At 44.9% G+C, this 23,162-nt stretch overlaps 1 protein-coding gene across 1 annotated transcript in view; it reads right to left on the bottom strand.

Moving 5' to 3' along the window:
- The window catches only part of WRN (WRN RecQ like helicase), a 28,579-nt gene extending 5,839 nt beyond the window's left edge, over positions 1 to 22,740 (bottom strand). Inside the window, exons 1-27 of the mRNA XM_014260739.2 lie at positions 22,625 to 22,740; positions 22,111 to 22,219; positions 21,219 to 21,334; positions 20,101 to 20,246; positions 17,155 to 17,303; positions 15,163 to 15,312; positions 13,885 to 13,957; positions 12,846 to 12,954; positions 12,194 to 12,599; positions 11,907 to 11,987; positions 11,408 to 11,552; positions 10,577 to 10,652; positions 10,075 to 10,142; positions 9,815 to 9,923; positions 8,176 to 8,244; positions 7,588 to 7,670; positions 7,012 to 7,118; positions 6,123 to 6,310; positions 5,838 to 6,015; positions 5,105 to 5,286; positions 4,662 to 4,763; positions 4,211 to 4,303; positions 2,759 to 2,900; positions 1,799 to 1,972; positions 1,624 to 1,718; positions 1,295 to 1,370; positions 1,051 to 1,124 (exon numbers count right to left, since the gene is read on the bottom strand). Of these exons, the coding sequence (XP_014116214.2) occupies positions 1,051 to 1,124; positions 1,295 to 1,370; positions 1,624 to 1,718; positions 1,799 to 1,972; positions 2,759 to 2,900; positions 4,211 to 4,303; positions 4,662 to 4,763; positions 5,105 to 5,286; positions 5,838 to 6,015; positions 6,123 to 6,310; positions 7,012 to 7,118; positions 7,588 to 7,670; positions 8,176 to 8,244; positions 9,815 to 9,923; positions 10,075 to 10,142; positions 10,577 to 10,652; positions 11,408 to 11,552; positions 11,907 to 11,987; positions 12,194 to 12,599; positions 12,846 to 12,954; positions 13,885 to 13,957; positions 15,163 to 15,312; positions 17,155 to 17,303; positions 20,101 to 20,246; positions 21,219 to 21,334; positions 22,111 to 22,200 (3,281 nt within the window). The 5' untranslated portion in view covers positions 22,201 to 22,219; positions 22,625 to 22,740. The remainder of the gene's footprint in view (positions 1 to 1,050; positions 1,125 to 1,294; positions 1,371 to 1,623; positions 1,719 to 1,798; positions 1,973 to 2,758; positions 2,901 to 4,210; positions 4,304 to 4,661; positions 4,764 to 5,104; positions 5,287 to 5,837; positions 6,016 to 6,122; positions 6,311 to 7,011; positions 7,119 to 7,587; positions 7,671 to 8,175; positions 8,245 to 9,814; positions 9,924 to 10,074; positions 10,143 to 10,576; positions 10,653 to 11,407; positions 11,553 to 11,906; positions 11,988 to 12,193; positions 12,600 to 12,845; positions 12,955 to 13,884; positions 13,958 to 15,162; positions 15,313 to 17,154; positions 17,304 to 20,100; positions 20,247 to 21,218; positions 21,335 to 22,110; positions 22,220 to 22,624) is intronic.
- Between the last annotated feature and the right edge of the window lie 422 nt (positions 22,741 to 23,162).

Genomic DNA, 23,162 nt, shown 5'->3' with positions numbered 1-23,162 from the left:
CATCAAGCGTGAAGCAAGCCTTGACTTAGATCAGTTTATTCAGGCACTTGGTTCAAGGCTGCAGCAGCCCAACTTCTTTTGCCAGTTCCAACAGCACCTCATGCCAACTCTGCTCCTAGGCGGGACTGGAGCTGGTTGGGGTACAACCAGCAGTATCTTTAACATCACAATTTCTCTGATCTGGTGCTGTAACCCAAAACCAGCCTGAAACAGTATCTGTGGGAGTCTGGGGGGAAAAAAACCAACCCAACTCTGCAAGATCTCTCAATGTTGGATTCCCATATCTTGAATAAAAACAAGCTCTGACAGTCACTTGTCCCCTGTGACACCCCACTTTTCATTTTTGCCCATGGCTGAGAACATTAATCCTGGCCAAGGACAGTGATCACCTTAAAACCATCAGTGACAGGGACACAGCTGCTGTGCTGTGAGTGGAATTAGCACAGCTCCCAATCCATGGGCTCAGGGACATTTATCCTTGACTGGACTGCCATGATTACACCGCGGTATCTGTTAGCACACAAGTCAGACTAACAGCCTCCTTTCCTTTTTGATCTGAATTTTAACTATCCCTAAAATAATATGTCTTCACATGGCTGCAGTGACAACTATTCACCTAAGGGACCAAGCCTCTCTTCCTGTCATCTGCCAGCACCAGAATGGCGGCACGAAGGAGGAATCTGCTCAGAAATACAAGGTGCATTTAATCTGAAGCAGCACCTGAGCCAGCAAAACAAATTACTTGGTCTGCTTTTTGCAAGAGGTAATTTGATTTCTTTTGACCTGAGGGAGCCTCGAGTTGGTCTCAGTCTTCTCCAAAGCACTGTGGAAAAGCAGAGCCCTCCATGTTCTCTGACATTAACTGTGAAATCTTGCAAATACAAGAGATTTTGAAGTACAGTGCCGTGTACAGCAAGTTTTAGGCACTTGTCTTTTTTTAATGCGTTAAACAATTCTGCATCCATTTCACAGGAAAAAAATGCTCATTTTAACCATCCCCATGAACACTGCCAAAATGAGGTAAACCTGTTTTTATTTCAAATACTGTACCTGTTAAGCATGTTAGTGCTTCTTGGAGGAGTGTTACCTTTTCTGTAACAGGAGAACATCTCATATAGAGATACCTATAAAAAAACAGAAGAACAAGACAAATGCTGATTTACCATCTTTTCACTGAGCTGGCTGTTGACAAAACATTAATTTATGATGTTTGCAAGTTGGTTGTTTAGGTTTTTTTTTTTTTTAATATGAGTAAGGGTGGATCACACTGCAGGAGGATTGTACTGGTACAGACCTGCTTGCCTGGTGACTGTGATGCTCCTTTTGTGCCTGGGGAGTGCTGCCTGGGGAGCACAGGCGAACGCCTGCTGCTGTAATGCAATTAATTATATCTTAATTCCATTGTATAGTGACACTGCCCTTCAAAAAAGTAACATTCTGATAAATAAACTCATTTCAAGTTGTATTTAGCAAATCAAGTTATTGATTAATTATCAGAATCATCGTTCTTCACAAAAAGAACCAGAACACTGAGCATCTCAAAGCCTTCTCCAAAAGCAGATTTCAGAAACAGACCAGATGTTAGTAAAGAGGCATTCAGGAGAACACATGAGCTACAATTACCTGATAGAAGGCCTCTGCAGATTAAGGTCTTCACTGGACTGTAATAGCAGACTTGGATTTGAGGTAGATCCAGCTTTTAACAGCCAATTTCTACCCTGTAAGAAATAAACCACACTGCTTAGCTGTGGATGACTCAGGAGGAGCTCTCAGTGGGTCACTGCAGTACCAGAAGTACCTTCTGGGTGAGCACACAAATGATTGCAAACTTGTTGCTCTGGGCTGAGACTTCTTTGAGGAACCCTTCCATTATCAGCTGCTGGCAGAGCAGTTTCCACCAGTTCTCCGGCCACTCTTTCCCACAGCCAAAGAGAGGGTGTCTCCGGTACCGGTCTGGCAAGCGCTGAGAGAACTGAAAGTTTCGAAACAATCTGTCAGATTTGTCCACTCCTTGCACAGGGAAGCTTCAGTACAATCAGTAAACCAAAAGCACAGTCTGTGAGGAGCCTCCTCTAACCTATTCCACACCTCATCTACTTTCTCTCTACTTTCTTTCTTGCCAAGGCTGTGGCAAGTTCATTTTTCCCTAGATACACCTGACTGACAACCAGAAGCTTAACTTCATTGAAATGTTAAACAAGGAACATAATTCACCCCCAGTTTTACCAAGTACCACAGGTCATTCCTTTTCTCCTCAGCTTGTAAACATAAAAAGTATTTTGTCCTTATTCTAATTCATTTCCAGTGAGTTTCTCGCTTAATATTTCAAAACAATTAAAATTAAAGGTGTAGAGAAATGAATTTATATTCATTCTGGTACCCTACTTCCTACTTCAGTACTCCAAGTCAGAGAGCAACACAAAGCTACAGTGGAAGCCATCCTTTGCTTAATTCAAACATGAGCCAGCTAATTGAGCCAAGATCTTTATCCTTCATTCTGATAAGGCTGTTCCTCTCAAGATAATCAAAATGATGCATTTACATAAAAAATTAGAGGACAACCATCTTGTTTGTTGCATGAGGAGTGGAGCTGAGCAGCTTCCCAAAGTCAAGATGAGCTCTTTACACAAACACCCATCTCCCCAAGGAAAATGGTATACACACATGGACAAGGATGTATGTCCAGGTACTGACTGGCAGATCAGTTGAGAGGGACACTGTCACAGGAGCACACACAAGGAGTTGTCCCATCACTCACCGACCCTCGAAGAAGCAGAATTGGCATCCTGGTGCCAAACTTCTCATCCAGGGCACTCACTGCAGACAGCAGCTGCTGTGCTTGCTTCCCAAAGTCCTGCAATCCGCAGTCCAAGTCACTGGGGACTGCCAGGCAGGAGCTGCTGAAAGGCACAAAGGAAGCAGAGCTTCACACAAACAAATCAAGGCCCCTCTCCCTTGCTCCACATGTCATCAACCCAGCGATTAACAAAATAATTAAAGGAAAGAACCACAAGTGATTGACTTTACTTAGTCTCTAATGTCAGTCCTGGTTCTATACATTAAATTGTCTGTATCAATGTAACTTCAAGACACATTTATATTTCCATCAATGTAACTTCCCAGACGCAACAGTAACTTCTCCACGACACCTACTGTTAAGAACATTGTCTCAGCAATCTTTTGAATTCAGTATTTAAACATTTGCAGTGGTTTGGGCATGCACAACCTTTTCTTTAACTGCACTAAAAAAAAAGCTTTTTTCTGTTTCTTTAAGAACATGGAGGAAAAATAAAAACCAGGACTAAGGACCAACCCCATTAAAAAGCCACGTAAGGTCTGTTGATGTACCTTGTTACTGACTACAAGAAACCACTGAAAAATTAATGGCAGAAACCATTTCTGAGGAGAAAAATGAAAATGATCTATTTCAAGCCTTTTCAGTGCTGCAATACAAATTCACTACCTGGCTCTTGATTAGCACAGCAAGGTGACTGCAATGAGGGAAATAATTATCTCTTAAAGTCTTTTTCTTAAACTCCTTTTTTTTTTTTTTTTACTTAGTTGTAGTAGAGGCCAGACAAAGCTGTCCTAATCCTTGACATACAGAAATTCAGTAGCAAAATGGGTAACACTTCCCCTGAAAGCAACACAGCCTAACATCTTGCCTGGGATCTGAAAGCATCAGACTGTGCAAGGAATGCTTTACTGGAACTTCAGGGAAAGCCTTATGGTAACCACAGAAGGAAGGGACTCAGCCTCCTGGGTGCCTCTCATCCAGCACATCCATGAGATTATCAGCAAGGTTAAAAGAGCACATGTCAGCACGGGAGAACAGCTCCCTGGACACTGAGGCAATTTAGCCTTAAACACCTGGTACTGCACACCATTTGCAAGAGTTGTCTTTTGGGATTAATTACCTAGCAGGGCTTAAACTGATGAATAGAAGTGTTTTTCACTGGGTGTTGCTCTAAATCCCTTTTAGGAACTGCGATCCTGCTCTGCTTCCAGGCTTTCCCACAGCCTAACTCAGAGCTTATCACAGTTTGCTCGACTCATGAGGAAAAGGTTAGAGAGATGTTCAAAAATAAACCTCAGGCTGAACAGCTGCAAGATCAGATGTGTGAAAGTCAATTCTTTTAGATAATTTGCCTTGTAAGTCAGTCTGAGAGAACATAACCTCTATGATCAGCCTTCAGGGAAGAAAGCTTACCTGGACCTGCAATTATCACAGCATTCTTCTGTGCCCATGATGCCAGAGGAAACCTTTCGGAGTTGTCTGTCTTCAAAATGAGACAGGATGATTCTACCCAAGGGAACAAAAAGAATTCAATAAAAGACCAAGAATTTACACGTGAAATTTATTGCAGAAAATGGAGTTGAAATCAGCATCACTAATTAATTCACCGGGGAACCAATTACTTAGCCTTGACTCCTCTAAAGAAAAATACTTTTTTTTTTTTGAAGAAAGCAAATAAGGAAAGGTATAAATGTGCTGAAGGTTGTACTTTTGATACTGCTTATTAATACAGAATGGAACGTTCTGTGCTTGTAGAACACATTGTGAGTCTGAGATGCCTTCTGGCTGCACAACCCCCGAGTCCCAGCAGCTCTTACCAAAGCTGCCTGCAGTGACACAGCACTAAATAGGTTCCAGCACTCACTTCCTCCTGCAGCTACTGGAAACCAGGTACTTCTCCATCTTTGCCAACATCTTCAGCTTGTACAGCCGGAACGTCTCGTTCTGGATCTCGTTCAGGAGGCGCCTGAGATGGAAGCAACAAATGCAGTCCCTTAAATGCTGACCACTGCTCCCCTGTCCCACACCAAAAATGAAACATGCCACACTGCGCTCTAATTCACCAGCAAGAGCTAGAGAAAACATCCTACTAAAACCAGATCCAAGCTGCCTGCCTGCTTCTCCACCACCTTGATCCCCAGGGATACTCAGGAGAGCACTGGATTCTATTCTTCTAAACGTTATCCCAAAGAGGCTAGAACAGGAGAGAGACAGAGAGATTCTCCCAAGCCCACAGGCTCCTGAGCTGCAGAGACCTACAGCAAAAGGCCCTGAGGAGGGAGAAAAGGGCTGTGCCCAGAGCTTTACCTGTTACAGGTGAGGTCTGTCGCGGCCCACAGGACGTGGCAGGCAGCGGGAAGCCCGTCGCGCCCGGCTCTCCCCATTTCCTGGTAATAGGATTCCATCTCCTTGGGGGCGCCGTAGTGGATGACCAGCCGGATATCGGCCTTATTGATGCCCATTCCAAACGCCACCGTGGCCACAACACACTGCAAAACAGGAGCCACGTGCCTTCAGGTGGTCCCAAAGAACGTGCCTGGGTCAATTCACACACACTTGGTGCCAATCTGCTGCCACAGACTCAAAATTGAGCCTGAACTACAACAGCTTCAGACCCACAGTGCTGAGTTTGGCCAGAGCACAGCCATAGGATTTATAACCATGAGAGGGATGATGTGCTGTGCCAAATGCAGCAGTGTTTTGGAGTAGCTGTCCTCAACAGGCACAAAACAGATCATGAAAAGGAACACAGTAAGTCCCAGGATATTTCTGCAGCCCAGGAAAGAAGCAGCTCACAGACCTAGTCATCTTGTTCCAGCTACCACCATTTTCCTTGGATACCATGCGTTTTTAAGGGAATTACTACAAAAATTCGAAAAATAAGCCAGGAATTTTATTCCTGTCAGCACAGACCAGCAATTTCTTCACCCAGAACTGCAGACAGAGGACATGGCTAACACAGGTTAATATCCCAAAATTATCTTCTACCAAAAACTCTGCAATTCTAAATAGGACCAAGACAATTTTGTCTCCTACATACCTGAATTTCATCCCTCATGAACCGGTGGTGAGTGTCTCTCCTCTGCTTGTTCCCCATCCCAGCATGGTAGGTGCCACAGGCCACGCTGAGTTTATTCAGTTCACACACCACCTGCTCAGTGGCCTTCCTTGTAGGGCAGTAGATGATAGTGGGGCCTTCAAACTCATACACAGAGCTGCTGAAAATAACAGCAACCACAACATGTAAAGATACAGAACAAAAGAAAGCCACCTGCCTGTGAAAAAAAACATACCTAAGGGATCAAAACCAGGCTTAAATCCTTACCTTCCTTTCCTAGTTAGGAACTGCTTCAAATCCCTACTGATGTCTCCACTTTGCTGTCCAACTTCCAGGTACAGGTTAGGTCTGTCAAAACTGGTACAGGTGACCTGGGGATCCCTCAGCTTCAGGCATTTCACAATGTCCTCTCTAATCGAGGGACTTGCAGTCGCAGTTAAAGCAATAACGGGGACCTGCAAAGAGGTGTAAGAACAACATTCACGACCTCTCATTGATTATTTTTTACACCAAAAACCTCAAGATTCTACTGATGCAGAACCTAGACAGGCACTTAATTGTGTTTATCATTGGATAAGTCCAGTCATTTGGAATACAGAGTTAATATTGAGCTTCTTCAACATTTTAGACCAAAGCTTTCCAGAGAGCAGAGAGGAACAGAACACTTGAAATACAAAGTTTTATTCCAAATATATCTTCCACGAGTCCACAGCAATTAAATGATGTGATTAGCTAAATTTAGGCAATAGAGGATGACACTTCCAATGAAAAGATATTAAGTTCAGGTCTAAATTTCTGAGTTTGTGCAATAAGTGCTTGAGGAGTGTCTACAAATCAGTGGCATGCTCCTAAAAGTCACCCAGTCAGGTAAAACAAAATCCTCCAGTATTAAACCAGAATGTTAGGGACATCATCCTCCTCAGCACCAGGATCCAAAGCAATTTAAATTTCGTAAGTTTCTGGAAGTCCAAGTTCAGAACATCCTTCGTTTAAACGCTGGGAAAAACCTACAAAGCCCAGTCACTGACAGGGATGCTCCAACTCCAAACCAGCATGGTCAGTACACCCACAGCACAACACGAAAAGGCTGGTATTCCCAAACTATCACAGAAAAACCTTCTTCTTGCATCACAAACCCAATAGAGCCAAACCTCACCGATGGCAGAGTCTTCTTCAACAAGCCTAAACTCCTGAAGGAGTTCCTGAAGTCGTGGCCCCACTCAGAGATGCAGTGAGCTTCATCCACAGCTATGAGGGTGATACCTGGGGGACACAAAACCACAGCACAGCAAGCTCCAGCTTTTCTGAGAAGTCACCAGCAGTGCTTTAGTTTTTGTTCCTGGAATGCTTTCTGCTGCACCAACTTTAAGGCCTCTTTCATAAAAAAAGCCCAAGAGCTTTTACAGTCTCCCCCCCACTACAATCCAAGCTCCAAACTTCCAATGTCCCTCACGGGGATCAAAATCCCAAGCTAGTTCCAACAAGACTTTTTCCCACTCACTGCTTCTCAATCATAGTCACAAAGAAGAATTACAGATGTCTGTTGTATTTTCCACACTCACAGATGATTTTTTTCATCAGTGACAGCACCTTGTGTGATGAACAGGAATAAATGGTGTCACTACTCTCACCAAGAAATGGGTGAAAAGTCTTCAATCATCAAAGAGGCTTAAACATAATTATCAATTTAAGCTGCCTGGCAACTCACCCACAAGTCTCATCTCCAACTTACCAACAGTTTGGTCAAGGTCCTGAAGTAACTCCAAGTTCCCTGAACAGAACTCTGGAGTCATGTATACGACTCTGTACTGACCCCTGAAAGACCAGAAAAAAATACACTGACACAGAAGACCCCAGACAGTTGAATTCAATGAAATCATGACTGCGTTGAAAAACAACATGAGAACAACAGATTTCTGATGGGAAACAAAAGGAATTAAGTGAAGACCATGGAAAACATTCCAGAACCACAGGAAAGCAAGGCATTACAGGAAAAGGAAAACCAGATTTGCCAGCCCTTAGAATAAGAAGGGACTGTTGTGCTGATGACAGATATAGGCCTAAAACCTGTCTAATTTCAGATATAAATCAGAACACAGCTGAGTCAATCAGCTCCATCCACCCAGCCAAAAGGCATAGGAGGGTGGCTGTAGCCTCCCACACACTGAGCCTGGGTGAATGCAAACAACATCCTGAGTGCCAGGTCCCAGGGCTGGGCCAGAACCAGGAGTTTCAGCGATGATGGAGCAGGGAGCTATCCCACCCCTCCAGCACCCCTAAGTCACAGCCCAAAGCACCAGAAGGCTTGGCTAAAACTCACCCTCTGATGGAATCCTTGACCTGTTTAGACTGAGCTGAACCAAGGAAACAAGCTGGAATCCCTGTCATTCTGCAAAAATAAAACAGCACAGTCATCAACAGCCTCACTCTCCAAGCTTCAGCTTCCAGCCTGTGCCAGCATTTCTAAAGGAAGCTCAAGCTGTGAGGTCAGAGACTACTTTCTTCAAGGATCTTTGTGTGAAACACCTATAGAAAAAGCAGGAGCGGTGCATGGCTCTTCCTGCTACCCAAATGCTCTTGCACTTCCCCTCCAGCTGTCTCCACAAGACACCAGACACTGGATTAGTAGGAACCAGAGAAAGGAAGACCATGTTCCTTGCACAAGTTCACAAATAAAACATCCAGAAGAATATGCTAAATGTATTTTCTTTAACTATTGACTGCCGCAGTTCCTCACATTTGGATGTAAGCCTTGCTAGCTCACAATTTTTTTACCTTGTTCAATTTTTGTGAGTTACTGAGGCTGCTGCATCTGCTAATTTTAAATCAGGTGGCTGGTTTTTAATGACATAATAATTACCAGCTCAAATGATTCATATTTTACCTCTTAACTCGGTGATTTGCTGCATTGCCTCAGAGCCCTTGGTTTCCACAGGTGCTCAGCCCAAACTGCAGCCAGACTGACAGACAAACTGCTGCAGTTTGTAGAAATTCGGTCCCCTCGGCCTTCAAAATGAATGACCCTCTCATTTCGGATACTTGGAAGGTAGTGAATAAACCCCTTCCACTGAGGAAAAGAGTGGAAAAGTCAAAGCAGCAGCTGAACACACAACTATTACCTTGCTGAGTAATAGTCACGGAGCTTAGGCTGTCCAGCCATTCATCTGCACACAGCCACGACGTGCAGCAGAAAATGCCACACATTAACTAATGTTCTTCACTTCAAAACACCTTCATATCCCCTCTTTAACAAGAGACTCGTTCTTCCCAAGCTGGACAAGGCAGCAATGAACTAGACAACTCAGCATGAGTCCCACAGCTTCAGTGAAAAAGGGTCAGAAGTGAATAGCTCTTACAATAGGAAGTGAAGACATGTGGAGAAAGCATTATCAGGTATTAAAAATCAAAGAGATTTATCTTGACAACACCTAAAACCAGTCATGTCACAGTGATTTGGTGTCACCCACAAGTTGCCCCCTCAGATCTCTTAAGAGGTGAAGAGACCAGGTGTTAGGAGACCTACTACACTGTCCCTCTTGAAAGCCTGTGCTGTGGCTTTGATCTGGATGGCCTACAGCTTCCGGCTGTACTCGGTTCAGATGTCACTCCTCAGACCCAAAGGAAGCCCTACCAAACTCTGACATGAGTCTGACAGCCTCAAACAGCTTCCCATCACTTTGGTCTGGACACAAAAGGCCTGTGAATCCCGAAATAAGTGCCTTCAGAAACCTCTCACCAGCGCCCATCCTTTGCAGCCTTGGCCTGTGGTTCACCTAGGCGGTGAATCCGTGGATCCGAGACCGCTGAGGCAGGCAGGTGTGTTCCTTGAGAAACACGTGCTCTGCAGCTGACACACCAACAGCCAAGCTGCAAGTGGGAAACAGCCAGGAACAGGCAGGATCCAGGTGATTCCATGGGGAATCCAGCAGCAGCCTGGCACTGCTGCCCATGTTACTCACGTCAGCTGCAGCACCTGGTCCTCCATCAGCGAGATCAGAGGGCAGATGACAACTCCTGTGCGGCCAGTGTAAACAGGAGGAAACTGGTAGCACAAGCTTTTTCCATAGCCTGAGAGGGGAAAAGCAGCACAAGTGAGTCGTTGTGCTTTCTCTGCAGCTACAACAGAGAATTCTAACACCTTGGTGAGCCCAACAAACCAAGCTCTGCCCCAAAATGGGAATGACTTTTTATTGTTTCTTAGGATGCAATGGTAACTCACCAGTTGCCATGACAACAAGATTATCTCTTCTGTCTTCCAAAAGAGAATTGATGACTTTCCACTGGACCCTTGAAATTAAACAAAGAGGAATACTGGATTTTTGCCACCACAGATAACAAGCAAATCATATGAAAGTGCATATTCTGTTAAATTGTGGGTTAAAGGGACCCTTGAGGCTGCCCCAGAGTGCTGTCTTTGCACACTGCAGCCACTCAGACGCTCCAAGTACTGCAGGCAGGGCCACGAGTGCCAGAGTGGGGATCTCTAACAGGACCAGGGCATGCAGCACTTGGTGCAGACACACACAGGAGATCACAAATAACACCTGCAGTTTGCACAGTGCTTGTGGGTCAGTTGTCTCCAACACAAAAGAGTGTGAACAAGACCTGGATTTGCTTGCTGCCATTTTTTCAAGCAAGCAGGAATAAAAACATCATCCAGGTTGAAGGAAGGGCAGGAACGCACACCCCAGAGTGTCCACTGTGATAGAAAATACACTCACGGTTTAAATGAAGAATGCCCAAAATAGGTCTTCAGACACATGATGTGGCTTTCTGCAGGTTCTGGCAGCAGTGGATCTTTAGTGGGAGAGAGGAGGAAACACTCATTTGGGATTAAATTTTCAAAAGATAAGGCGCTGTCTCCACAAACAACAGCCTGCTCATGGTTTGTGATGCCCACAGGTTAGAATTTGGGCAATTCCAGTGAAAAGAGAGATATCAAACTCCAGATATTTTCAGGCTAGAATGAAGGATCAAAAAAAGCAAAGAGGCTCCTCAGAGACCCTGCATGAGGAGGAGAACATATGGCTTGATTAATGAGATAAAGCAATATGACTGTAATGCATAACTGCTTCATCTGGAACAGGTTCATCCAAACAAGCCAAACTCCTCACATTTCAGCTGCTTTTCCCCATTTGATTCCTCTCCACAGGGACAACCCCAAAGCAAGTCAGAATCACCCCCAAGGCAGAATTTCTGCAGAATTCTGCCGTGCAACAGCAACAGGATGAGAACAGGCAGACAGAGGAGGTGTCACCTCCCCCATGCTGGGTTCTCAGCAGGTCCCCCGGGCTCTGCAGAGCCCCCACATCCCCACGTTGGTTTCATTCCCAAGAAGCAGATATCAGCTGATCAGGGCAAAACTTCACTCTCTTCTGCCAGGCACACCTTTGCATTTTCATCTTGACACGGTCCAAGCTCTTCCTTGGAAACCCAGGTGAGCTTTATCTTCCCAGTTTGGCAAACCACCCGCTAAAAGTCACTGTGCTTCCACAAACTGTGATTTTTAAAAATTTATTTCATCATGCACTAAGATTTTTAAAAAAACATACCAAAATATTCCTCCTCCTCTTCTTCAATGCCTTCATCTTCATCACCATCTGGTGCTACATCCACTCCTGTGTCGGGAGTTTTGCGGCCTTTACTGGACTCTCCTTCAGGTAAAACTCCTTCACAATCATCTACATCTTTCAGGGACTGAGAAATGAAGAAGAAAAAAAGTTATTTTGAAGCATGGAAGGGTAGATAAAATGCCTATCCAAGGTAATATGATATGGGAACCAAGTTTTAATCTAGTTATAACAACTTACATCTTGTGGGTAGATCAAGTCGAAGCTGGTGTAGTAAAGATGACACGGGAGGCAAATGATACTCCAGTCTAACACCAGCAAATTGAATTCTTTAGGTGTTCATGTGTTTATTCCACCCATCTTCTGTAGGCAGCACTGTTTTGTTTCATAGTCCCTCCCCTTGAGTGTGCTCCACTCCACTGTGATCCCAGAGCAGCATCATTAGAAAATAAAATTGCAAAACAAACCCCAAGGCACTCACTTTCAGCATCTCCATTTCCAGCTCTTCATCACTCTCAATGACACAGGACACATTTTGTTCGTTGTCTGTGGAACATGCCTCCTACAAAATCAACAGAGTCCTCTTAGAAGCCAAATAATTTCTGTTTTACCCATAACCTTCCAACCTTTTGTAGCTCCTATAAGCCACTTCTCCGTATGCTTCAAATTCTTACCATAGACAATTAAGTTCAACATCCAGCTCGGAGGCCTGTCCATTAAAATCAAAATATCTGAAAGAAATATTAGAACTAAACAAATTCTCATTACCTCGGGGGCAGCTTCATTGACCAATTCCTTGGCAGCCTGATGTTCCAGGACCTGAAGCTCTTGCTCAGTAATGTCCAGGGATGCAAAGTCATCTCTGCCCTCTCTGTCTGCAAATTTGGCTGCTGAAGCCACATTTTCCAGGGCAGTGCTGCCTCTCTGTGCCTCCTCTCCACCCATTTCTTCCTCCCAGAGGACAGCCAGCGTAGCATCAGAGCAGATGTTGAGGTCACCTTCAGGTTGCTCAGCACAGTCTGCTTTTTGTGCTTTGACATTTGCTGACGTGGCTTCAAAATGTGTTGGATCTGCACCACAGCTCCTCTCCAGTCCAGAAGGGGAACCCGAGCCCAACAGGGTGGTTTTCAAGGCACTGATGTTCTCTGATATCTCAGCTAGTATTTCTGCAGCCCTGGGAGATAAAACCAAGGAAGGTAAAACAAAATTACAGAGGCAGTTACTACAGCACAAAATTCAGCCAAGTTCAGTGTCAAATCCGTTGCAATTAGACCAGTGAAAACACGTATTCATATGTGTAAGAAAATACATTTCCTTGGAAAACAACAAACAGGTAACAGATGTCTGTTCAAACGCAAGTACTTGATCAGAGGCAAAGCAACTGATTGTGGAGGCAGAGACAAGTCAGCAAAAAACTGACCTCTGGAAGCTTTCCTGTTCTCCAGAAGAGTCGGGGATGTGAGAAGCCAGGTCTGTTATCTCTTCAGCCAGTGAAGCCAAGCGCTCCTTCACACCCTCAGATGTGGCATCTGTAACAAGTGTAACAATTGGTCATTCTGTAATAATTGGGGGCTAACTACCTAAAGGACTCCCATTCCCATGACTGCATTCCTACATGATGTACAGCTAGTAAGACAGCATTTTCCAGGGCTTAAAAATCAAGCACAGAGAATCAGGCCAAGCCTCCAAGTCTGTCAGCATTGCATCTCTTCCATTACACAAGCTCAGGGAAAACAGCTACACAACGGGACCGCTACAAAGTGATCCCTCCCAGCTTCCCTCCAGCTCCCAGAAAAGAGCTGCTAACACAGACATGCTGACTAAAGCAAGGCCAAATCCTGCACCTCGTATCAAGGGGACAGCACTGCCACTTCTGCCTTAGACAGAAAAGTAAAACTCAGCCAAAACAAAAAGGAAACAACCCCCTTGCCACCTCTTTTTCAGCCCTAAGCTACCTGTAATATCTCCTTTATGAAACACGGAACTGAACAAAAACTAAGATTTTAAAATCTCCTCTGATTAAGTAAATAATGTTAAGCTGCTCTAAAACATTTGGGCCCTATTGATATGCCTCAATAAAAACATTACTTCCTAACATGGTTTGTTTTGTGGCCCTATTTCACCTTAAATTAGGTATTTGTCCCTGCATCAGCAGCACTGAAATTAACTCACTGAAGTGTTTCCATAAACAAACAGGAATAACAGTGGGAATTCTTCCCATCTCTGTGTACAGCAGAGACAAACACAAACAAACATGCTAAGAGTACCTTCCTACATCCTATGGAAAACAGAGTATGGTTACCCTGAGCATCCAAGACTTTTTACCATCTGCTCCCTCTGCAAGTCATCTGTAATCACCAAGAAGCCAAACAAACCTGATACTGTTAAAATACCTGCTGGGAAATGGAATATGCGATTGTACATAGAATAAATTCCTCGTGCCTGGATGGACAACTTACCTTTCCTCAGGCTAATTAAGTTCCGGTCACTGTTATTCATATTTTTCAGTTTTTCATAAACAATGTAGCTAGCCTAGGAGAGAAAAGAAATAATTACTACTCAGTACTCCACAGAGAAAAAGCAACAACAACAACAGCAAATTAATCAGGAATTAATCAGGCAAAGCATGGCACCAATACAGAGTGACCAGCAGAATTCCAAACTGGAATACAGCTCACATTATACTAATTACTACCCTGACTCCCCTGTGCATCAGGACCAGGTTACATGCCACAGGATGCTGCACTAAGGGCCAAATGCTGACTTGGGCCTCCCTCTGGAATGGATACTCTTGCACAGATCCCAGAGTGGGTAATCTCAGCAAGCTGGCTGCACACAGAAAGCTCCCAGTACTCAGCTCTCAGTCCCACCATCTGCTCACCTCATTCACATTTCATGCCGTGCTCCACAAGAAGATCTACAAACCTACCAAGATGGATTCGGTGCGTTTAGTATTTCCCTTGGTATGAATAATGAGTTCTAACAGAAAAATACAGCCTAAAGCCAGCAATGTGCTAATTAGGCTACACGTGTTGGAAAAGAAACGAGTTACTCCCCCATGTTTTCCTGGGAGGCTCCAGAAGGCAGCCCAGGTGAACAGAGCAGTGGGAAAAAATGGCTACAAAAGCCGAACCAGGCACAAAACAATTCAGAATGTTTTCCTTACTGTTTTGGGTCTTCACAGGTGCTAAACTCCCCACAGCTGAACTTTAAACTAGAGGTCAGGAAAGAAACCACTGTCCCACTTCCCTGCCTCCAAGTCTAGAAATAAGAGACTGAAGGGATTTTTTTTCTTGCCATAAGGAATAATGATTTTCTCCCAGGAAGCAGGTGGCACCCAGTAGCACATTGATAAAACCCTTCACAGACTGAAGATAAACCAAAATTCATCCAAAACACTGAAAAAACAGGGACTTCTGGAGAAGCACAAAACTCGTATGCAACTGAACTCTCCCTGACAACCCACAGTGTGGTTCTCCTGTATTAGTCAGCAGTGAAAGCTGCGTTTCTTCCAAGTTGCTTTTGAATTTCACCTCACATACTATATTTAACAAGATTTGGGTTCATTAGCAGCTAAGAAAGATGACAAAACCAGAAGGCAGCGCATCCAAAAGTGGCAACAAGCTACAGTAAACACCTGCAGATAAGGGGCTAAAGAAATAACCAGCAGCTAAGAGCACACAGGAGAAGGGATTTACACCCAGAGGCTGGAATGGTGACCCCCCTGTGGTACATACATAGGCATCTGTGGCTGCATAGAGCTTCTGCTCCTGGCTGAGTGGAAACTTTTCCCAGTTGCTGCAGCGGACAGACTGATCCTTCAACAGCTGCCTGCCAAAAAGGTGCTTCACCAAGCCATTTAGACTCCACGTCTCCTTACACTTCAGCTGGGGGAAAAAAAAAAAAGCACAAACAAAACACCAAAAGCAGAGGATTTGTTTAAAAAGGAAAGCTCCTGCACCTCCCCAAAAAGAGCAAAGTGCACTCAATCCCTTGTTAGAAGCAAAGAGCTCTGGGTTAGTAAAAGCATGCTTTGTTTTTCAAAGCAGTAACTCTTCTCAGTGCTGTCACTGAGATACCTGATCTCATCACTTGATGTCACACTATCAAAAATACAAAACAATCTCTGGGTTGATAAAATAAAAGCCCTGGACTTAAACAACACCCCCCCTCCTCCAGGATTTTCCTGTTATTTGCCTTTCTAATTAGAAAAACTCAGTGTCAAGCACCAGGGATTTATCTAATAAAAACACAGGAATATTAAAGCCTGCCTGTGAGTGCTGGACATCTTTTGTCAGGCTGAAGTCAAGCACGAAGCAGAAGGGCACAGCTCTAGCCCAGGATAGCCGCTGCTCATCCCAAGTCTCCAAAGGCCACCCCACCACTCTGCTGCCTCCAATTGCCTTTGCAATCCCTTGTAAACCACAGTGGCTGCACACTACAGTCTCCAGAGCCAGTCTGGGACACTTTCCTTCACAGCCTCATGGCTACAGCCTGCTGTTATTCCAGCTTGGAAAACGTGCCCAACCGTGGAGCAGCACTGCAGCATTAGCAGCTCATTGCCTTCAGCCTGGTATAAAAAGAAACCCCTCCCAACTGCTCTTTTTAGGCTCCCCCAGCCCTTCCCCTCCCATTGTGCCATTCTATATAACCCGGTTCTTTTGTTCTCTTTCAAGTTTATTTTTGGTTTGTTTTCTTTTTAGCAGAAGACTTTTAAGCTGCTATCAGAGATAACATTGCTCACCTTGATAACAAATTATCCCTAGCGGAATGTAAGGGGGAAAAAAATAGTGACTGAGGAAACTCCCAAGTTTGAGAAGTAACAGCTCCTCTTATTGCTAGAGCAAAACAGTTAATTTGTATCATTTCCAATCCACTAGGAAGCGAGACTCTCAAGTGGCAGGTATGAAAAGCATTGCTCCAAATGTTGGTGCTGCGTCACAGAAGGAATGAGAAATGAGTGGAGAGACCAAGCACAGGTAAAGAAATCCCTGGTGCACACAGAAAGAAAAGCTTTAAGGGGCATACTAGAAATAAGAACGATTTGGAAAGCAATGACCCTTTGGCTCCCTTCCCTAAAAAGACAGCAGGGACCATCTCTGAAACAGAACAGGAATTCAGGGTGTGCCGAATGCGGCAGGACTTGTAAACAACAGCTCACCAGGTGCTGGAAAAAGCACCCACACCAGAGCTGAGGTGATGCCAGCCTGAGTGTCGTAGCAATCGAGATATTTCTACAGCTCCCGGTTGCGTGGCAGAAACACCCCTGCTGGGAGGACTTCAAGGGAGAACTTGATGCCTCCCTCCAGCACCCAGCACGCCACAGCAGCAGGGCTGCCCTTCTTGTGCCCTGTTTATAAGGTTCAGCCACGGCTGGGACAATGACAGCACTGCCAGCAGAACAATCCGGTTGCTTCCATCGCCAAGAAGGAAAGGAAAAAGCGCTTGCAGCTGAATTCAAAAGGTACATCTTGTAAATAGTAAAAGTGAACAGATCTGAGAGGTGACAAATGTTGATTAAAAACTGGCTCACTGAAAGAGAGTACTTAGTTCTGCAGGCTTTGAGAGGTGTTCTTAAACAGTTTCTCAATAAGTCACAATAGCTGTCTGCTTTATTCCACAGAGCACATTTGCTATTGGAATGGAACTCCAATCAAGACAAGGAAGCCTCCTTTTGCACAGCACCATAACAAGATTCCCTCCCACAACAAAAAGGTTTTAAGTTTTACTTTCTCATTAGCAACGTCAGCCAGCTCCACAAAGCTCTTCAGTTTGATTTCAAAGTCACTCATCAGCTTCCATTGATCTCCCTCAATTCCTACGCCAACCTTTTTAATTGTTTCATCTTCGAGCAGCCTTTTGAGTCCCTTGGGAAAACCTAAAATAGATCAAGCCCAAACATGAGAAACTAAATACTGGAAGATGCCAGAAAGTCTAATGGAAATGACAAAATCTAGGCACAAAGGCCATCTGCAAAACCCTGTGCTTTTAAAGGAAAAGCCACCAAAGTTCCTCTGTTTATTTCATTTCTCTCTGGAATGACTGAAAACTTCAACTGGTTGTGATGGATCATCCGCAGACAAGCAAGAAGGGAATACCTGAAATACACAAATCATCCTGCACCTGAAAACAAACCAAGTAGAAAAAAAACGAAACAAAAACCCAATACCTTATTTGTCTTTCTGATTGTTAAATCACACAGCGAACAGAGCAACCCCTCACTGGACAAGATACTTTAATTCCCAAAATTCAATGTTGATGACATGAAATCAAATATTATTTTACTATTTCCCACATAATTTCTTCACAGCTTTTGCTATTTCACATTTCTGGGCAACAGTTTAAGCCATAAGCATGGGAAATGAGCAGAAGCACAGACTCTCTGGAGACACGCTCAAAGCTAAGGCTGGGCTGCTCCAACAACAGCATTTGGAAAACAGAATTCACCAACCAGATGCTGTGCCAAGCCCAAACATGTCAGTCTTGTCAGCAAGCAAAAACCCACAATGTTCAAAGATGCACACAGATACTGAGTATTGTATTTTGATTTCTCCCAAACTGATGGCACAGCAACCCTGGATCAAAGGGTATTTTCAAGCTTACAGGACTGAATTAAAGCAGGCAGCTTTCTCATCTCGTTTTCCACAGGAAGAACAGCCACAGACACTTCATCCTTGAACAATAACAGCCTTTTCCTCCCCTGTGTGTTTGCTCCCATTTAAAATTCAGAGCATCTTATTTAAATCCATACCTTCAGGACCCCACAGCTGGATACCCTGAATTAGTCTCAAGTGCAAATCCAGTACCTGCAAACACACAGAACTGCACAGGCACACAGTGCTTATCTGCCTTGGGTTTCATTGCCAACATCACCTTTCCTCAGCCCTGCAATATGTATTTATGTACTTCAACAAACAATTGGCATCACTGATTTTATTTTTGCACAATTAACTCTGCCCTTTGATGGCTGCCACTGTACAGGTACCTTTGCAGTTACAGCCACGGTTGGCTGTGCTGTGGACTGTGAAATTGCAGATCCACCCCAAAGCATTAAAGAAAAAAAAAAGGTAAAACTGGTAAAAACCCCCCAAACCGCAGCAGCCTGGCGCTGTGACGTGCAGACAAAGCACAGCATTCCCAAAGCATGTGAGCCACAGGAAAATACTCCACAAAAGAGACAGAAGTCCATCAAATAAAAGCCTGCAACATACACAGCTGGCTTGCTGTACAAGGGATTTTCCACTTAAGGGAATGATCATTCAAATCTTGAAAGATGGACACTCCCCAGTGGAGAACTCGTGCCCCATTTCCACCACCTTATTCCTAGAAAAGTGACTAACAAACATCAAAAGGTCTAAGTTGAAGACTGTGCAAAAGCTACAGTATGAGAAACACGTCACATTTTGAGAAATATGTAAGGAAATAAAAGAAAATACTAAACAAATGGAAAATTATAAACCATCTTCCCCATAAATCAATAAATGTGGTTCTGTCATTTATACACAGTCCAAGAACTCTCAATTCCTCCTGCAGGAGAAAGTTTTTTTGCTAGGACTTACTGCTTTTTATTGTGATTTGGCCAGCATTTCTGCAGATCATATATATTGCCATAATAAGCAGAAATTGGCTCTGGTTCCTACACAAGTCACCCAGTTCAAAGTGCATCTTCCATTGGCAACAGCAGGCATTTTGGAAAACCATCCAGAAGGAAACACCACCTTTGCTGTAACACAGCAGCCCACATGCAGACACACAAATAAACATCTCCCCCTGCCAGAATCAAAACCATTCCAGCTCTTCATGGTCCTTCTTCCCTCAGCTTCCTCTCCTCACATCATTTTCCTTTGTGCTCTCCTGCCTCCCTGATGGAATAGCCTCCAGCAATTAAATTTTCCACCCCATTTGCTCTAAATGACAAAGGATTGAACACCGACATTAAAATTATCGCTATTATACCTCAGCATGAGTCCCCCAGGGAAATCAGAAACCTCTCACAGGCATAGTTTCAATCTAACATTTTAAACCAAAGGTTATAAAATTGCCATCTCCTTCCCTCATCCCTATTTTCCCTATTTGGAAGCTTTTATTCACACCCATAATGAATTCAGCCTCTGCTAAGCACAACCCCTTCTCTCCCCATGGCTGCGTCACACCAGGTACCCAGTACTCTTTCCCAAAGCTGATCTCATGTAATGCAGATACTGGGAATAAAGGGCACAAGAGCCATCATTTTTGAGGATTTTTTCTTGAAGCCAAATGAAAAAACAAAATAAAACAAAAAACAAAGGAAAACACAAAAAAAAAAACCCAGCCTGTTCTATTTAGGTTCACTGTTTATTTTGGCACTAAAGAGAAAACTCATTATAGGAGCAGAGAATTAAATTTTTAAAACTGGAATAAAATATTCTCTCCCAGAGAGAAAAATAATCCCCAAGTAAGACTCTTCTCCCCTGTTCAGAACCCAAGCACATGTGACAAGCTAAGATTGTCTTAATATACAGGCATCACTCCAAGAATAAATGCCTTGATTAGAGGTGGGAAAGGGGAGAAAAAGGGTGGATTTTTACTGTCCCATGTAGCAGGATATATCAGCCATTGCTCAAGGCTTAAATTCAAACTTAACCACATGAAATAGGGAGCAGTTCATGCCCTAAGTAAGAGAGGGAGTACATTACCTGCCATGGAGGAGATGTGAAACAAGTAACACTTGTCCTCGGTGACACATATCTGGATCACAGCTGTTTTGGCCATCTTCCCTTTCATGTATGATGGCGGCCATTCAATGTCAAATCCAACAGCAGCCCCATCTGATAAACTCTGCCTGGAAAGGAACAGAAAACCCCTCACACTGATCTGCTGCTCTATCAGAACACCAGCCTCGAGTCACCTTACAGGAAGGTGAGAGGTGCACTGGCTGTAACTCCATTTCACGCGTGAGGCACGGAAACCACGCCACAAACACAGACCACTCGGGGCTGATCCACACAGACACCTGAAATGCTTCACAAGATCTGCAGAGCTTGCAAATACCAGCACATTATTTGTAAGCAACTGCAGGTTGTGGGTGCAGGGGAGGACAGGGAGAGGATGCTCAGCCGTCACTGGCACGGGCAAAGCAAAAGCATCAAAATGAACTGGTTTCCTACTCATCAAATCAGAGCAGGACAATGGGAAATAAAGCAAGCCTAAAACACCTTTCCCCCACCATTCCCTTCCTTCCTGCCTCAGCTGGACTGCCAAAATTCTTACCTCTTCCCCATCAGCACCACAACAGGGTGCTGAGTATGGCCCCCCCACTACTAAAACTTGGCCACACAGGCCTCAAGGACAGCCAGAGACAAAAGCTGATGGAATAGTTTTTATTCCTTTGAAAGGTTCTTCCTGATTTACCCCATGATCCCTTGAAAGACAGCCTTTGATTTATTCCACAGCACTTCAAGTTTTGTACAAAACTTTTTCCCCCAGCAACATGGGCTGTGCTACACAAAAAAGGGAAAAAATAACAACATATTTGCACCAGGGATTTACTGCCTTTTCCTTAAACATCTGGTCTCAAGTCAAGAATTAACCCTTCTCCAGGAAGTCACTGAAGCTCATGGAGTTATCCATACTGTGAAAGGCAAACCATGTGCATTGGAGCCTTCACAACTCCTGCTTTGAGGGACTGAAAGGTTCAACAGTGGCATCTCCCATCAACAAGGCCAAATGGGGAATTATTCCCAAGAGCTGAGTCCCTTCCAAAAAGAAAGGAGCACTCAAAGGAAAGAAAAAAAAATGGAATATGAGCTGTTACCTGATATCTTCTGAGAGAAGAGAACAGTCACTGGCTTGGTAGCTATAAACAACAGAGCCACAGAACTCCAGGAATGGCAGCCCATCCTCCAGAACACTCCTCTGGGCACCAGGCTTCTGGCAAACAAAATTTGGCAGAGATCTGGTTACCCACCACACCTGTCCTCACCAGGAACATTCATCCCAGCCAGGCTCACACACCTCCCTCCCTTATCAAAACATTTGGGTTCCTGCCCCAACTTCTCTACTGAACTCTGAGCACTCAGTGAACAAAAAATTAAAAGTCATTGTTGTTTTACCTGATGATTTCTAATATCCAAGCTACTAACCATTTACCAATAAACTAATCATTTACTCCCACTTTGTGGAATAAAAGCTGATGAACAGAATCCTCTGCTTTCCTCCCCTCCTCATGAATTAATTTTCTAACTATTGAAGGTGTTTTAGGTGTTACAGGGATGGTCCCTTCTCATTTGGGACAGCAGGCATTTTTGTACTGAACTGCTCATACACACAGACAAAACCCAAAAAACAAGGACACAGTAACACTTATGGGACATCAAAACCCGACAAACAATTATTAATATTAACAATTAATAATTAACAATTAATTCAGCTGATGCATCTGAGCTGCAAACCATCCTGGAATACTTAACACGTGAAAGACATGAGGAGGGCCTTGCCAGAACCAGCTCCCCTGCCAGGCCACAACTGGAAGTCTCAAATTAAATGGATGAGAAATCCCCCATGCTCGCTGATGTAGAAGTCACACTCCTGGGTGAGCAGCAGGAACACCAAAATTCCCTTTGGAGAGGCAGAAGCCTAACTAAAAGCACATTCTCCAGAGCTGGATTATTCTGCAGCCTGCAAAGCGCCCCAGAGCCATGACCTACCTTTCTGTGGCCCAAAGAAGTTTCCTCCTGGCTCTCTGTAAGCATCCACTGGGGATACTTATCCCGCAGGCCAGCAGCTACCACATCCATTTTTGACACATCTCTGTTGCTTCCACGTTAATAAAAAAAAAGAAACAAGAAATTAGAGCAGTCAGCAGCTCACGTGGAGAAGAGCCAGGGCTACCATCAGGCCTGAACAGCGTTATGGAAAGTTTCTCATTTTCTAATTTATTTCCAAGGCTAAGCAGACTTCTCCCCTGGTGTGCAGCAGCACAACCAACTGCCCCCTCCATTTCAACTCCAAAAATGATTTTAACGCTAAAACAGAGACATGGTAACAGCTCTCCTTTACAGCCACTCAGTTCTTCGGACTGGGATTGCCAGGAACAGCAGAGAGCAGAGCAGAAGCTGGAAGTAAAGGACACCCACAGCCCCCAAAAGCAGCTGGAAGTTCCAGAGCACCTTTGGTGCCTGCACACGATCCCGCACCACCTCCCACCACGGCATCACCCACCTGCCCAGAGTTAAGCCAACATCCGGAACTCGGGATCGCTCAGCATCCAGCTCGGGAGTCCTCGGGAAAACCGGCAGGGGACATGGAGCCGCAGCCAAGCCCTCACACAATGGGTAACACGCCTAACAGGAAAGCGCAGTCTCAGCGCTGGGCAGGCTGCCGGGACACCCTCGGGGCGGTCACTTCCCAGTACCTCCTGTCCTCCCCACCGTTCCCAGCGCTCCCAGCAGCGCCGCCAGAGCCCGCACCGCTTCACCTCTTGTCCCCCAGTGTCCCCGGCACAGCAGGCCTCGGCGCGTTTCCTCCGCAGCCCGCAGAGCCGCGGTGCCGGCGGAGCCCGCAGCAGGCCGGCAGCAGGCCGGCAGCAGCCCCGAGCGCTGCTCGACGAGCTCTGAGCGGGCTCGTTCCCCCGCCGCCGCGACCTCTCCGCGCCCGGAACCGGGAACCGCCCGGCCTCCCTCACGGATCCCGCGCTGCGCGCACATTGCACGTCACGCCGCGTCGCACCGTGGATACGTCACCAATGAGCTCCCCCCCC

Source organism: Pseudopodoces humilis, chromosome 6 (genome assembly GCF_049639895.1).
Source record: "Pseudopodoces humilis isolate 2021_Gansu_Grassland_sample_001 chromosome 6, ASM4963989v1, whole genome shotgun sequence".
Lineage (NCBI taxonomy): Eukaryota > Metazoa > Chordata > Aves > Passeriformes > Paridae > Pseudopodoces > Pseudopodoces humilis.
Note: the sequence above shows the minus strand (reverse complement) of the source record. Positions and strands in the feature narration are given on the sequence as shown.